The sequence below is a fragment of the Crocodylus siamensis genome, chromosome 1, assembly GCF_052110815.1.
Source record: "Crocodylus siamensis isolate JL-2025a chromosome 1, ASM5211081v1, whole genome shotgun sequence".
Classification (NCBI taxonomy): Eukaryota; Metazoa; Chordata; order Crocodylia; family Crocodylidae; genus Crocodylus; species Crocodylus siamensis.
The window spans coordinates 291,997,347-292,014,246 of NC_143395.1; the positions used below are offsets into that span (position 1 = coordinate 291,997,347).

The following is a 16,900-nucleotide window of genomic DNA, read 5'->3' on the forward strand; positions in this document are numbered from 1 at the left end:
GAGAGCCTGCAGCCTATCTAGACTAAGGATCCCAACAGTACTCACTTTGGTGGATTTTTCTCCTATGCGTGTTGGTTAGCACTTGGGAGGCCTAAGGTTTTCAGTGTCCCCAGGCACTCAGTATACTGCATAAAGCTGGGATTCCCATAATGGAATATTTTAACCTGCTGACCTGGCTTTCTGATTCACAAGCCCTTAGTATTACAAGCAAGTATAAGGATAGGTGAAATATTAATTTTTAAATAAGGAGGAGCAAAACAGGGGGAAAAAATGGCTTTTCTCAGTTTATGTCACAATTCTTGCACTAAATGTTAAACTGATATGGAAATACTGTACATCAATTTTAACAGGAGAGCTAAAAGGAAAAAAAATAATAGCGTTCTTTTGAAAACCCACTGGAGGGAGCTGTGGTCTAATGACTTAGCAAGTCAGCTTTTTTTATTAAAAGTACGTGAAGCAGAATGTAGGGCAGTGTAGCACCTCAGGGACTAACTAGTGAGAGAGCTATGAGCTTTCGTAGGCAACAACCTACTTTGCCAGATGCTATAAACAAACTGTTTAACATGTGACATGTTATGTTCACAGCTATTTTTTTTTACGTCCATTACTATTAAACTACAATGCAAAAGACGCATTTTACCCAGTTTACAACATACTTTTAGAAGCTTAAGTCCAATTTCAAACTCCTTTGCTCCTTTGATTTTAGTTAGTTAATAATGGCTTCATTTCTTATTCCAGGAAGCCTAGACTAAGAAAAAACACACTGTTTTCAAAAAGGTGGCTAAAGTTTCATATTTAAAAGAAATAGTAAATAAAATGAGAGAGAGAGAGAGAGAATGAGAGGGAGGGAGGGAGACAGAGAAAGAGAGAGAGAAACTAAACTGTCTCAATGTCACACTTTCTTTCCTGTGGTTTATCTAAAGGGATACAGTATTCAGGATGTGCCAAAGTCTATTTTAAATCTCCCATAAGAATTTATGCTGCATGGTGGGGAAATCATAACAATTGGGAAGGTAATTTTGTGATCACTGTATGCTGCTCTTGCAAATCAAGAAAGCACAGAAAGTGATTCAGCATAGAGAACAACTACTTAGGGGCCTACACCAAGTTCCCTGAATGTTCAGTTAACTTTATCACAAAATATTAAGAACAACCGTGGTGTAATTTTGAAAGAGAAGAATATAATGTTTTTCAAGGCAGGATACTTTACAACCCAAGGTCAGTCCATTAGCGAGGCTAGACCTGTGCGATTTCCCCCTGAACTAATCTGGGTGCTGTATTTAAAATAATGCTTTCAATGCCATAAACATAAGGAATATTCTTAGTTTAGAGTAAGCTTGCTCCAGAAACCTAAGAGGACTGATTTAGAGTAAGCTTGCTCCAGAAAGCTAAGAGGACTGATTTTCAGAAAATTTATTTAGGAACCTAGATTTAGGCAATTCTTAAACCCGTACTCAGGCAGGTAGGTCTGGAAGTTTAGTCCCAATTAACTAGCTCAGTGGCTTTCAACACTTCTATACTCTAGGCACTCCTTCAAAGCTTTTCAGGAATTTAGCAGCACCCCATTTAAAAAAAAACTAATATATTTGGATGTTATAATATAAATAATTAATTATGCTATTAATTAAAGTGTTATTAATTGATTATACAATATTCAACCCTTCGGGCTGCTGGCAGAAAACAATCCTCTAGCTCTGCCTGACCTAGCACACAATGCCTCCCAGCGCAGCAGTGGACTCCCCACAAATAGCTCCAGGTCACTAGAAGGGATCAGGAACCAGTGTTAAATTCTTCCCTAGGGCAATCCCCCCTGGACACCATCCCCAAAATCCCAAGGGGTAGAGCTCAGGAACACCCAACCAGGAGGGATGAGGCATTGGGCTTCACCTGGGGAACACTGAGGGGGTAAGAGAAGCCATAGGCAGTGCCATCACTGTGGTCATCACCCCACCATGGAGTGAAATTTCACCACAAACTTTGGCTTTCAGAAGGCACACTGGAACCAAAACTGGGAAGAGTTACAGCAGAAAGACACACCTGCCTGTAGTGCATTATGAAGATAAGCACACTGCTTCTCCGACAACTCCTCCCAGTTTGGCTCCTATGTGCCTCCCGAAAGCTGAGACGCATGGCACAGTTCTACCTGGTGGCAGTGGCATCTATCTCCAGGCTGCCACCACCACAGGGAGAAACTGCCCTGAATGCCTCGGGGCACGAGGCATGTCAGAGATAACCTGGGAAGAGCTGAGCAGAAGGGTGCACTTGGCTGCATCATGTAATGCAAGCAGGCACACCTCTCTGCTATAGCTCTTCCTGGTTCAACTCCAGTATGTTTCCCAAAAACCTAGGCACATGGGACAGATGTGCAAGGCCAGCATCGCAGCACATCTGGCAAGTTCTTGCAGCACCCTGGTTGAGAATCCGTGAACTAGCTGCTCAAGATTTTAAGTATCATTTCAGTGTCTACACAGCCCTATCTGCCTTCAAAGCATTGTTTTTTAAAAACAGTAAAAGAATTATGCACAAGACCATGGAGGGGATCCTTGCTAGAGCTGGGATTAGACCAGCATGTATTGCTGCTGCGTGCAGACCACAAGTCTCTAATATTCACTGTGCTAGACAGTTCAATTTATTGTAGTGGCACTAGCACAGAAGTCCAGCTCAGCACTCAGGCAGTCTTCATATTTAGAAGATCTTCAGAATGCTCCTAACTGCTATTTAAAGCAAAATGAATGCAGAACTATAATAAAACAAATGAACATAGGGTAGTTTCAACATCTCTGCAGCTAACACAAACCTGATGGACACAGATGTTACATTTGTCACAAAACACCATATCATTCCCATCTTCACTGTCAGGGGACCGGCACACATCACAGATCACATCTTCATCATATTCTATGCCCAGCCCTTCTTCAGTTTCAATAGCATGGTTCATATTCTCATGACAGTGCCGTTCTAGGACTTCTATTGTCTTCTCCATTGTGTTCTCATCCAGGTGCCCACATCCTAAAACAGTGGAGAAGGGGAATTAGAATGCCTATGGCCATCTAGAAATAACGTTAAGATAAGGGAATACACGCAAGAAAAAAAATTATATCTCTAGCAACAGAATGATAGAACAGAACCTACTCTTCTATAGTTATGTAAAAAATGGTATTAAGAGTACCTTTACACTTTTCTCTGCTATTTTGACTTGATAAAGTTTACAGTCTAATTTCAAAACTATAATTACAAACCAACCAACCACATTTTAGAATAAAAAATGGTGAGGTATGGTCATTGCTCTTCAAGACCACTCCTTAAAATACACTGCCACATGAAAGATAATTGTTGCAATGTGCTTTTGAAAAAAAGTCCTCTGCTCTCAAGTAATTTTCTGTAAAGGAAAGCTCAGATATGTTGATACAAATGGTTTAAAAATCATTCAAATACATCCCAAGCCAATACAACCCAGAATGATCAGCATAATAACCATGAAGTTTATTTTTCTGATATATTAGCAGATGAATATGCCATAAGGAGGAGCGAACAATTCTGGATTTGTCCACATATGTTGTTCTCTTCTACTAAGTCTCTGTTTAAACTTCACACACAGATGTTTTGTCCCATCAGAATTAATCCACTATAAACAGAAATATTTTTTAAAAGGATCTGCTACACTAGTATCAGACCACTGCACTATCCTGGATGTTTGAACCATAGGTTTCTATTTAGAATGAAAGCTCCTTTAGGGAGTAACTGCATTTTCCTCAAAAGCTTTGTTGTGTGGGGGGGAATGCATACTTCAGAGAGAACCTCCCCTCCCCCACCTCTTTCTAGGATATTAAAATTGGTTCTTCCTGCCTGGACTTGTCCTTTGTTTTCTCAAAACTAAATCAAGAAGGATGGGAAAAAGTTTGTTTTGGTACAAATGGCAGAATATTTTTTTATTAATCTAGTAAGTCTACTGCTGTCAACATTTTCCCCTAACAGTGCTCTCCTAGATTTACTCTTTCCTTTGTTTTCTTCTATTCATATCCTCAAAACAACCAAACAGAATCCAACTTAAATGCATAGCAAAGTACTTTTAATGATTCATTTTTAAAAAATTACCCATTTCTGTAAGCTCCTCATTTAGTTCTTGAAGCCAAAAGATATCCATATCATCCAAGTCATAGCGACACACAGATTCTGCCAGTTCTAAAATGTTGATGTAACCAGGTTCTGCAGGTTCTTGGCTGGAGCAATGGATATACTTCCGAGGTCGGGTATAAAGCACTTCCTTTACCTTTTCTGCTACAACCCTAAATGCAGAGTTAAAAAAAACAAATAAACAAAACAATAGAAGTATAAAGGTTATCTATGATTACCATAGTTACTTGAACACAAGACAAGGTTTCTTCTTCCCCACAATTATGGGGAAAAAAGCTTTGGTCTTACACTGTCTACCATTAAACTGCTGCCAAAAGCAGCATGTGCTCAGTAACAGAACCCAACTACAAGTACTGGGTCTGGAGGTACTGCAATACCAGGCCAGCACTCTGAGGTTGCGTCCACACATGCAAGCATCTGCGCTTGCAGCACCTCAAATAGAAGCGGTGCAAATTTGATCCTCAGTGCATGTGCTCGGACATGCACTTTGTTGTGGAGCAAGTTGTGCCACTTGGGGCAAAATAACCCTGCTGGCTCCTCCTGGATCTGCAGCCAGGGGGAGCTACACAGGTGCTAGCCCCAGCAATATAAAAAGCTACCCTGTCCTGGCCCCAGCAGTATAAAAAGCTGCCCTGGGAAGTAGCTCAGGGCTACTCACTCTCAGGAGCTTCTGGGGCCCAGCCAATTGGTACCTGGGGACACTACCCCTTGTGCCAGCTGGACTGCTGAAGCGGCCTTGAGAGTTCCCTGCACCATCTACCCACTGCAGCAGTCTGGCAGTGGGGGCTGCCGCCTGTGCACCTGCCAGACCCAAATGGGGACTGAACAGCCAGTAGAGGCATCTGCCCCTCTGGACCAGCTACCAGTGGACTGCAGTTGCAGGGTTGGGTTTTGTGCGGCACTACTGCCATTTGTGCCCCTGCCTGGCCATACGGGCAGCTATCACCCGGAAGATGTTCTGGGTGTGGTGGCCTGCTTTGAACTGTCAAAGCATGTCCCTGTGGCCCCACTCGGCCAGGAGGCCAGTCACAGCCAGATAGGTCCAAAGTGCCAGCTCTGAGCAGGCAGGGTCCTGCCACTGGCCTCCCTAGCAGGAATTCTGGTATTCCCTATTGGAAAACTGAAAAATCCCCGATAAAAAAAAAATCCCCAAATCACTCTCTAAAATATCCGCAAATCCATGTTCCTCCACAAGTAAAACAAAAGACCACTATAAAGAGAGAGAGGGAGACAGAGACAGCAATCAACTGGACAATGTTTTACTGATACATCTACAGTGTTAAAGTAAGTCTCTTATCATAATAATAAAGTGAACTCTAAATACAAGTTTCATGGATTCATGAATATATATTTTGCTGCCCTCCCACAAAGCGATAGCTCCCACACAAGGCTTCAGCACCCCAACAGGGGGTTTATCCCCCACACAAAGGGTTTGGCCTCCCAACAGGGGTTCAGACCCCCAACAGGGGTTTTGGCACTCTCACAAGGGGTACAGCCCCCCCAACAAGGGGTTCATCCCCCACACAAGGGGTATGGCCCTCCCAACCGGGGCCAAATGGCCCCTGCAGGGGCTACCACCCCCCCCGTTAGGTCCACATGCCCCACCCCAGCCCCCCAATTGCTACCCCACCTGGCCCCATCCCCCACCAGCTGCTGCAGCCCCCCTAATAACTCCCCCCAGCCCTTCCCAATGGCTTCCCCACCCAGCCCCAACCCCAAGCCCCCAAGGCTACGCCCACAACCACAGGCACCATCACTTAAAAAAGAAACTCAGAAAAAGAACAGAAAAAAAAATTGAAAAAAAAAAAATGCCTCTGTTTACCAGAGCAGCTCCAGGGCACCCCAGGCAGCACAGGACAGCAGAGGGGCAGAAGGGCCCAGGCTGAGGCTGCTGGGGCTGTCAGCCTGCCCCACACTGTGTGGGCGGGGCTCCAGTCAGCCACATGGCAGCTACAACTGCCGGTAAGTGCCGGGGGGTTTTTGTTTTTTAATGTATGGGGGGCAGGGATGGGGGGGTTGGGGGGATAGGGTCAGACAGGGCAGGGGTTGGGGGGAGGGGCCAGTCCCGGCAGGCGTTGGGGACCTGACAGGGGGAAGGGCTGACCCTGGCAAGAGTCAGAGGCCTCAGGGGGGCTGGGGGAGCGGACAGGGCCATCAGGGGCCCCCCTCCAGTCCCTTACCCCATCCTTCAGCCCCCCCACCCCTTACACACCAGCACCAGAGCCCTGGTGCTGAAATATGCAGCCTGGCCAGCCACGTGTTTCAGCACCAGGGCGAGGGGCAACTATAAAGACACTCAGGCAGCCAGTGTCTCTATGGAGAACCCAGCCTCTGGTTGCCCCGCTTTTTTATACTTTTTTTTTTAGACCCCTGGATATCCAAGGGTCTAATTTCCTCCCTGCACTGCAAATTTGCAGCATGGGGAACATTTTTTTGTTCCCGTACGTCTGTTGCTCTGCCTCAAAGGGGTCTGAGACAGGGCAAGAGGCACGTACGTGCTCGTGTGGACACGCCCTGAGAGACCAAAACAAGCTCCGACACCCTTCCCTGGTGCCAAAAATGCTGATGGGAAGTTTTTCTTTTTTAATAGTACATTTTGTGTTCCAGGTCAAATTAGTGAAATCAGTTCCAAATCTTATCGATTGAGCAGAACTCAATCATTCCAAAAACTACATCAATTGCAAGGGCAGAACTCAATCATTCTAAACATCATGTATGGCACTACAACCAGCGAGCATCCTTGATCCCAGGTTCTCACCCTGGGACTTCAGATACTCCAAAATCTATTGGCAGGTATCCTATGTGCCAGACCCAAGCCCAGAGGTCTTAGGATTCAGATGCCCCCAAATACTACAGGCAACCATCCTCCATCCCAGACTCTTTAGTCTGAGACTTCAGATACTTCCTACACTTGATCTCACAAGAGGCCAAGAAGCCCTGGTGCCAAAAATGCTGATGGCAATTCACCATAGGGACAAATTAGTGGATCACATCTGAATAAAACACATGGTAGTTCCCATTGAGTGCAGTCCCCCCCTCAATCTCAATTCTTTTTCAAGTCATGGTGAGCCAGTACACTGCATACATTTAGACTTTCACTTCATTCCCACAGCTGAGCTGCACCTCAGGGAAGGAAGGGGGACATCTGGAGTACACACAGAGACATACTGAGTAATGCTGGGCTGTAGGGTCATCATGGCTTGAAACACTTGACTCCATTAGGTCCCAGCCTGATGAACTATATGGTAAACGATGAGACTTTTGGCTTTTGACTAATGTCATAGATAGTTTGCACTATATATGAATAGGTGTAAAAGTGATGCTTAAAAGTGTGTTTATGGAGTGGTACCTGTGCTAAAACTTGTACCAGTTTCAAAAAAGGTAAAAGTGCATCAATCAAGTCTATAGGGATCTGTAGTAATGTGTTACTTCAAGGTCAGTGTTATCAAAATTTGGCCCTCACTTCCATGTGCTCAGGGAGGACAAAGTTCTCATAGTAAAGAAGGGGGGAAAGGGCTGCAGGGAAAAGATGTTGGTGCAGGCAGAAGGCAAAGGGGCTACCTGACCCCCCACCATTTATTTTACCTTGTGTAGCAATAGGAGGGAGACAAATTCCAAGCAAACCTCTAATAAGTAGATTCTATATGGAAAACTGTAACAAATTTATATATTTTTCATATACAACATCTAATTATTGGGGGGGAGTGGCTTACATTCAGGGTCATCCTATATTCAAGTAAATATAGTATTTGTTCAGGACCTTTAGGTCGCATTGATCTCAATTAGTCTGATAACTGACAAGAATGCCAGGACAGAAATTTTAAAATGCAAACTCTGTTTAGGAACTGGCAGCTGCCAAGAAATTATGACCTTTTGGCTTCTTCTCACCTGGTATCAGTTTAGTGAATCAGAAAAATGGTTTATCAATACACCTTTGATCACACCATACTGATGTGGTGTGATCTTTCAGAACTTAATTTAATGCATGTGTGAAATAGTCTGCTAAATTATGTACTATGGTCTTAGAATGCATTGTTGGAAAAAACTAAAAATTGATTCTTATTTTTTTAGATACATTTTAAAATTTCACAAAATACCTTCAGGTTAACCACTTTGGACATTTTTTTAATTTGTAGAAAACATTATGTACCAATACCTGCAAATCTTGTTCATCTTTTTTCAGGATCAGTCCTCAACAGCTGAATGAAAGCCTCCTGCTAATTAGACTGCCAGCTGACAGACCAAAACCTGGTAATTTTATTTCACTGAAATTGGATTTGTCAGATAGTCTACGTTGATATTAATTTGGTAAAATGATAACCAATAAAAGTTTATCATTATATCACTATTTTGGATATACAAGAAGGATTGTACAGTCTGTTGCTAAGCGAACAGGAAAGCCAAAAAGAACACAATTCAGATATATGCAAGGCAGAACAACCAGTCCTTTAGAAATAAAGCTCACTTCACATTACGAAGTACTTTTTATGAAAAGGACTGTTACCCACATAAAAGCAGTTTATCTCCATATCTAATGCCAGGGGCTGTATGTCTAGAAGGACTTCCGAGGTAAACTGAACAGGAATGCTATATGTGAAATACACTGATTGCCACCTCCTGCTAATCCTAAAGAACAAAGTTGTGTGGAGGGAAATTAAAGTAAAATTATGTGCATTATGTTTTGTTAAACTACTTACATTTTGATTATTTTGCTGAACTCTCATGACCTACATGCTTCTTACTGGACAATGGGGGTTACCCAGTGCTAGCGGAAGTGTTTTTCTGCCCCATTTCTTCCTCCCCTATCCATTGGTTCATTTCTTTTCACCCTACCTTATCTATTTTCTATTTGTTCTGTCCAGGTCTACGGTAGAAGTTTTTGCTCTTACAGGAATACTGATTAGTGGTATTGGAGCTGTGTGATTTTTTTTAAGTCTTATTTTTGTACTGGCAACAGACCTGTCAGACATGTAATTATGCTGGGATAAGTGTTTTTGAAAACATGATTAATTTAGCTCAGTACAAACTAAGTTGGCAAAATCACTTTTTTGCTAGCATAAGCTGTGTGGTACCCAAAGGATTTGCCAGTACTTCTGTATCAGCCAACCTTTTCTAGTGTCAACATGGCTCTTTATCTTGTCTTCACAACTTCCAGTGACACAGGTTTAGCATGAAGGGAAAACAAAGAGGTTAGCCTCTCTAAGTATTTGGGCTTCCAGTAGCAAGAACACTGCACCTGAGCAGAACCATAAGCCGCTACCTTGGAGTGATGGTACAGAGAAATGTGAGAACCCTACTCAACCTGAGCAACAGAGCAGAACATTGAATTAAATTTCAGTAGTTATACAGTGCATAATGGGGAAGCAACTGTATTTATTATTCTTATTGTGTTCTGAATTAGCTAGATGTTTTCCTTTACTTAGGTACAGAAATCAATCCATATTAATTCTAAAAATAGAATTACGACATTGAATTATATTCAAGTAAGACCTGAATAACCACACTGTGACCAACATTTCTAAAAAAGTGCAAAAGTAAAAGTTAATGCCCTTAGCCTTCAGTTCAGTACCTAAAAAGAGTATTTTTAGAGATGTCCAAATCTTTGAGAACTCAAGCCCAGTGGACACAATGTTCATAATTCACTTGATTTAAAAAAAAGGAAATACTTCACACAGCTGGCTCATTTTGGGTTTCTAAGCCCAAGCTTAGCTTTCTACTATTCTTGAACATTTGGGTCTGCACTTTTATTAGTATAAAAGTATCACGCTGCATTTGATCATGTCTCAAAGGAAAGGACATGAGCAACCTTTTGGGAGGGTCTCATAGAAGACTGGAATTACAGAACTTCCAACAATTAAAGAGGCTGCACAGGGCCACCAAGGCCCTTAGTGGAGAACATGCTATAGATCATTAACCTTTACATAAGCTAACAGAAGAAAAATATGAAATGAAGTGGTAGATGCATGATCTTGGATGCATGACTAGCATGCCCCTTTTTATAAGATTCAAGAGAAAGTTTCCAGTCTCCTATTCAAGGGCACAAACAGGTTATTAAGACTTGGTGAGGAAGGGTTATGTACCCTGCACATAATGGTTTGCCCAGTCTTGGAGGCTCTTAACAGTCCTCTGAAATCTTTATCTGACTGACATCAGTCAGTGCTGGACACAGGATTCTGGCCAACACTAGAGTTACTATTAAACTTGATGTTATAGGTAGTTTTTTCTAATTTAATTAATGCTAATTGTGTTTTACAATTGAAATTGTATTCACTTGGCCACATTAAGGTAAATGATATCATCATGCAGTGCTCCAGCTGGTTGCAGAAAGGAACTTGGTATTTTTTTCCCTTTCCTTTTTTCAGATTAGATTAGATTTTTAACCCAGTTATGCAGAGTAAACACAGGTCTTCAGCCTTTAATACAGATTGGCCTCTTCCCATCTAATCCCAATTGCCTTTGAAGTGGTCTACAAATTAGTAGTATTTTAGTTCGAAAGAGTTTGGATTGGGGAGATTGGCATATCAGGTTTAAATATAAGAAGGGAGCAGGCTCTGATTGCAATGAGACGGTAGTTTGTGGAAGCACTGTCTCATTTTATAAAAACTGAACACGTTAGCAATGCTGAATAATAAATACCTGAGGGAAGGCTGTGGAATAGTGTCTGGACTGGCTGGGACCTGAACACCCTTTTCCCACTCCTGTTTCCATGTGTCCGCAAAGAGGTAATATTCATCGGGGTTAACATGGTGAGAATCAGGGAGTTTCATGGCACTAATGAGATCCTTCCGGAACACCTGGACAACAAAGAAATAAAGAAATAAAACTAAAATAAACCAATCTCTCATTTGGAAAGGAAAAAAAAAAATCAATGGTATTAAACAGAGTCTGAAAATAGTTTTCCCTGATATTATAACCACACTGCTAACATATTTGACATGGACAATTAGTTAATTTTCTTAAGGACTCCGCTGAAGACTCCCTCAACACCCATCTTTTCCTTGACCTCCACAGGAGTCACCGCATACCCTCCCAACCCCCGCTCTCCTGAGATCTCACATATTCCACTGAGAACCAGGAGACTCCCCGCATAATATGGCAGCCACACTCCTCTCCCCCCAGCAACTAATCCTATTTCTTTCCAGGGAGCCGCGGTGGCTTCTGCACCCCTTTACCTCTACTCCCAACTTGAGGGCTCCCTATAAACCCTGCTCATTCCCAAGTTGAATCTAAATAGCCAAAAATGAAAGGAAGCTAGGGATAGGATAAGGGAAGCCAAGATAAGGTAGGATCATTCTTCAGCATTCTTCTGGAGAAGCCAAAATCATGGAGCATGTACCAGCTAAAAACCAGACCCTAAGCAATCACCCAACATTGTTTTGGCTTAAAAAAAGAAATTTAAAGTTTCTTCAACTATTGGATGGTTACAACAGAACAAGCCCGTTACAACAGAATGTTTGGTTACAACAGAACAACATCTGTTCACCAAGACTAGGAATAATGGTCATCAACTGCTAGAAGATTGCTTCAGATTAGATGTTAAGAAAAAAAAATGTATGATTCACATGTCCAGAGTCTGGAACAGACTCCCCCCCAGAGGTGGTACAGTCATCTTCCCTGGAGATCTTTAAAAGATGACTGGACGTGCACCTCACCGGGGTCATCCAACCTCAGTAGTCTTTCCTGCCTTAGAGCAGGAGGGTTGGACCTGATGCTCTCATGTGGTCTCTTCCAGCCACTAACTTCTATGAATCTATGAAATCTTATGCATCTATGAACCCCTAGCCTAACATTTTTGGTTCTTATATACGGTGAATACACTGGTTTAAAGAAAAGGGCATACCTGCAGTTTGCATTCAGCAGACATTAACGAAGTATGCCAGTGACAAACTTTCATCCTCCTTGCAAAATGAGCAAAAGCAGGGACCATGGCTTGCTTCAAGGAGTGCCTGAGGTGAAAGTCCTGGCTGGTTGAACAGCAGTATGTTCAAAAGGGCACAGAGAACTAACTAAACCATCAAAGCCAAAGCTGTTCTAATAGGCAGTCACTCAAAGAAGAAAATAACCCCATGATACGACCTGCAGAACTTTTTTTATTTTTTTTAATCAACTGTGATAATTTTACACAGAAACAAGAGCTAGTTATCTAAATTTAATTAGCTCTTCCTAATCTCTCTTCAATCTGATGGTTATCAGTCATTACAAAAATAATAAATTCATAGACATTAGGGGCTGGAAGGTCTTTCAATTCTCCTCAGCCTGATGAAGGCTGACAACGAGTGTGTGCCCAAAAGCTTGCAAAGAAAAGATTGTTTTTTGCTGCTATTTAGTTGGTCTAATAAAAGATATCATCTCTGATCCAAAAGCTCTGTGTAAAACAAACACACACATTCCCAGTTTTATTAGCTTGCACCCATATAAAAGCGATTGTGAAACGTGCGAGGAAACACAACCATACAGTATTTTCCTCTTTTCCGAAGGACCTGAACTTTTATAGTAAATGTGCACCAGCAACAGGAACCCTGCCCTGTCCCCACATATACTTTTGCTGATGTTACCTACCAAAAAATGTTTAAAGTTCTTTTAACTTTAAAGGTCTAGCTGTTGATACTGCAGCTGGTGGGCTTTGCAATCAGGCACAATTTCATTATTTAATAAGCATTGCATGTGTGGTCATATTTTAAAATGATAATTCACTACCATGTCTGTGTCTACTTTAATAGAATAGCTACTGATAACTTGGGACATAAAAGTAGAGCCTTAGGATATACTGTGACAGCATTTATTTATTTATTTGTACATATGCAAGAACAGCAGCACATCAGGTAGGATACTGAACAGAAAGAGACAAATTAACAGGCCCCTATGGTTTTCCCCATCTACAATGCACTTGTTAGAAATAGTTTACTGAAGTAGTCTATGCTAGATTCCTCAAGTAGTCAACAAGTGTCTTCATAAAGAGATACCTTAAAGTCTTTAAAATGTTGGATCTACAATCACAGCCATTTAAAAAACAAACAGGCCTTACACAGGTTAGGTAAAAATCGCCTTACCTATATCACCATCACAAACACTCTGGCAAAATATAACAACCCAACTTAAGTCAGGAAGACTTCAGAGACTGATATCCGTGAACACGCAATGTTTCTCAAGCAACTTTAATATATTCAACACAAAACTGAACTGGTATAAATCACTTTCAAATGCACTTTATTCTTCTCTCTGCTGCAGTGGGATGAGTTTTCTTTTAGAAGCATTAACCCGGCATATTCAAAAGTTCTCCAAGAAAACAAACAACAAATTAATATGTATTTATTGGCTAAATTATTGGAGGTAATGTTATCTAATCTTACCCAAGATGATGCTTTACAAACTACCTTGTAAGTTACTGGCTGAAATTAAGTACTAAGCAGACTGATTACCAGGGATCCTGGTTTTCTCTGATTAAAAAAAAAAAAAAAAAACCAACCCAATTTTCAGTTAAAAAAGCAACCCCAAATCCACATTTTTTCCAAGATTAAAATGAAACACCACTAATATGTAGATAAAAGTCAAAATATATCTATATATTAGTGGTGTTTCATTTTAAATCATGGAAAAATGTGATTTGGGATGCCTTTTTTTTTTTTTTTTTAAACTGAAAATTGGGGATTATTTTTTTAAATCAGACAAAACCAGGATCCCTACTGATTACTTAAACCGGAAGGAAAAGTACTAGTAGAAGAGTCAGTTCTAATGGCATTGACTTAATGTGAATTCATCTGTTGATCATCTGCCACATGTGAATTGTGACCTCTGTATTTTTAGAACAAAGGCCTGGACCATTTTCTTCTTTGTTGCACAGCACCAATTACATCACCAATTCTAGAAAATATGCATATCGACTGGATTTACAACAGCACTGTCATAGAAGGCCAGTGAGGTATAAGTTGGGGCAATGTATGGTTAACATCAACTACAAGGAACCCAATATCTGACCAATATTTCCTTAGTATACATTTTTCATGATAGTTACAGCACTATCCTAGCTATTCAGGGATTTAAAATGGTTACAGAACGGTCTATAATCTGCATGGTTGTCCATCACCCTCAGTACTGCCGCAACCGATCAGGCACCCTCCTCCAACAACAGAGTGGGAAAGCTCCCAGCTCAAGAGCAAAGACAGATCTCTAGTGCCATATTTCTTTCTTTGTCACTTAAATAAAAAGAAAACTCCGATGAAACCTAGAAGGACTTCAATATTTGACCTCAATATCATCAGCTGCCAGAAGACTTGGCAAACGGAACACTCTTTCAAAAGGGACACAAGTCACTGTTTGACAAAACTGCTTTTCCAGGTACATGATATAAGCAAGCTTTTTAAATTAACTGCCTTCCCTCCATTGCCCAAAACCACTAAGCAACTATTTCAAGCAACTGTGTAGGGTCTGCCCTCTTGGAAATGTGGAATGGCTTCTCTTCCTTAACACAGAAAATAGTCATCAATTCCTCAGGTATCACAGCAAACCGCAGGTTTATAAAAATTTTTGGAGATTAAAATAGGAGCTCTGTAGAAAGACATGCACACAAAAATACCAAAGAAGCCTTTATTCAAATGCAAGTTAATTCAAACAATATTACAGTACCAATATCTGAACCACAAAAATTTTAAATACGGCTTTGATACGTTTTGTAAATTCACGCTTACTAGACAAAAAACTTGAAAGTAAAATATACTATTAAAATAACAAGGAGGAATAACTTTTTTGCCACACCTACATTCATCTTGTTGCTTACAATACAAATACAGTCTGACATTTCTCTCATGCTCACGTACATAAATGCAATCAAAGGTCTCATAAAGTACTAAGGTAACTACCTAAGTTTCTTGGTGAGTTACACTTAAATGAAAATCTCAGAAGTGACAGGGATGCTCTCATTTCAGACTATGCACTTATTGGCGGTGTCTAAGCAAGCATGGATATGTGGAGCTGCAGACCTGTCTGTGGCGCCACACACCATACATGCAGGTGTTCCCTCCACTGTTACCTTACAGCACAGGGTGGGGTTTCACCACGGGAGATGCCAGGGTCCAAAAACTTACACCGAAATAGTGGGGCAGCTCACATGGCAGCAGCACGTCCCATCCAAAACCAGAACCTAGCCAGCTGGAGTCAGGCTCTAGATGCCAACCAGGCTTTCTGCCACAGCTGACATCCTTGGGGCTTCAGGTAAGGTGCACAGTTACTGGGCCCAGCCTCCCTTACCTAACCTGGAGTAACCTGCCACGCACCAGAGCACACGTGATATGGGCATGTGGCAGGAGGTGGCTACTAGTCCCAGTGGAAAACATCCACGATCATCTGAACGCACCCACTGAAGCCTAACTGGCTTCTGCCTTCAGAACTCAGTATTCACATGCCTACAATATAATGGTCCTTTAGTGCTTCACCCCCCACATTTATCTTTCACAGAGGGAAGGATCCATTACTTCACCACTCACCTTCTCTCTCCTTTTAAATAACTTGTAATGGTGAAAAAAAATCCAGGTTAAAGAGGAATAGAATGGGAAGAAATGTTTTTAAATAAAACACATGTTAAAACTATCAAGTCTCAGTTCTGATGCTAGCCTTTCCCAAGCACGATAGCTGGAGATAGTCCAATGAGCAGCAGCAGAGGATGTCAGAATGTTTTGAACGTGCTACCCTGCAAATGTTAGATCCTGAACATACTCACTCCATATCAAAGACAAGTTAAACCACAGTGCTCTGGTTTTGCCTCTTTCATAAAGAAGTGTCCCCCTCACCACAAAAAAACCCCAAACAAACTTATTGGCACATTTACATTTTTTACAATAAAGAATACCTGTAGAAGAGGTTGATGTCATATATCTTGACTTCAAAAAAGCTTTTGATCTGGTATCCCATGATCACCTCTTGGCCAAACTGCCCAGTTGTGGCCTTGGCTCCACCACGATCCGCTGGCTGGGAAATTGGCTCCGTGGTTGGACCCAGAGGGTTGTAATTGATGACAGTCACTCATCATGGTGCCCTGTGACCAGTGGGGTCCCTCAAGGCTCTGTCCTGGGACCCATACTGTTCAACATCTTCATTAATGATGTGGACACTGGAGTCAGGAGTGGACTGGCCAAGTTCACCGATGACACCAAACTTTGGGGCAAAGCATCCACGCCAGAGGACAGGCGGGTGATCCAGGCTGACCTAGACAAGCTCAGCAAATGGGCAGATGAGAACCTCATGGTGTTTAACACCGAAAAATGCAAGGTTCTCCACCTTGGGAGGAAAAACCTGCAGCACCCTTATAGGCTCGGCAGCGCTACGTTGGTTAGCACTACAGAAGGAAGAGACTTGGGGGTCATCATTGACCACAAGATGAACATGAGCCTCCAATGCGATGCTGCGGCTAGTAAAGCGACCAAAATGCTGGCTTGCATCCATAGATGCTTCTCGAGCAAATCCCGGGACGTCATTCTCCCTTTGTACTCGGCCTTGGTGAGGCCGCAGCTGGAGTACTGCGTCCAGTTTTGGGCTCCACAATTCAAAAAGGAAGCTTGAGAGAGTCCAGAGGAGAGCCACATGCATGATCAGAGGTCAGGAAAACAGATCTTACGATGACAGGCTGAGAGCCATGGGACTCTTTAGCCTGGAAAAGCGTAGCCTCAGGGGTGATCTGATGGCCACCTATAAATTTATCAAGGGTGACCACCAGGATCTGGGGGAACGTCTGTTCACCAGAGCGCCCCATGGGATGACGAGGTCGAACGGTCAC

General features: G+C 42.1%; 1 protein-coding gene across 2 annotated transcripts in view; it reads right to left on the reverse strand.

Annotated features, from left to right (window-relative positions):
• Positions 1-16,900, reverse strand: part of JADE3 (jade family PHD finger 3) — a 92,505-nt gene that overhangs the window by 18,973 nt on the left and 56,632 nt on the right. For both annotated transcript variants that reach the window (XM_090064670.1, XM_090064662.1), the window contains exons 5-7: positions 10,771-10,928; positions 4,096-4,286; positions 2,798-3,009 (exon numbers count right to left, since the gene is read on the reverse strand). In XM_090064670.1, the coding sequence (XP_089920796.1) occupies positions 2,798-3,009; positions 4,096-4,286; positions 10,771-10,928 (561 nt within the window). The remainder of the gene's footprint in view (positions 1-2,797; positions 3,010-4,095; positions 4,287-10,770; positions 10,929-16,900) is intronic.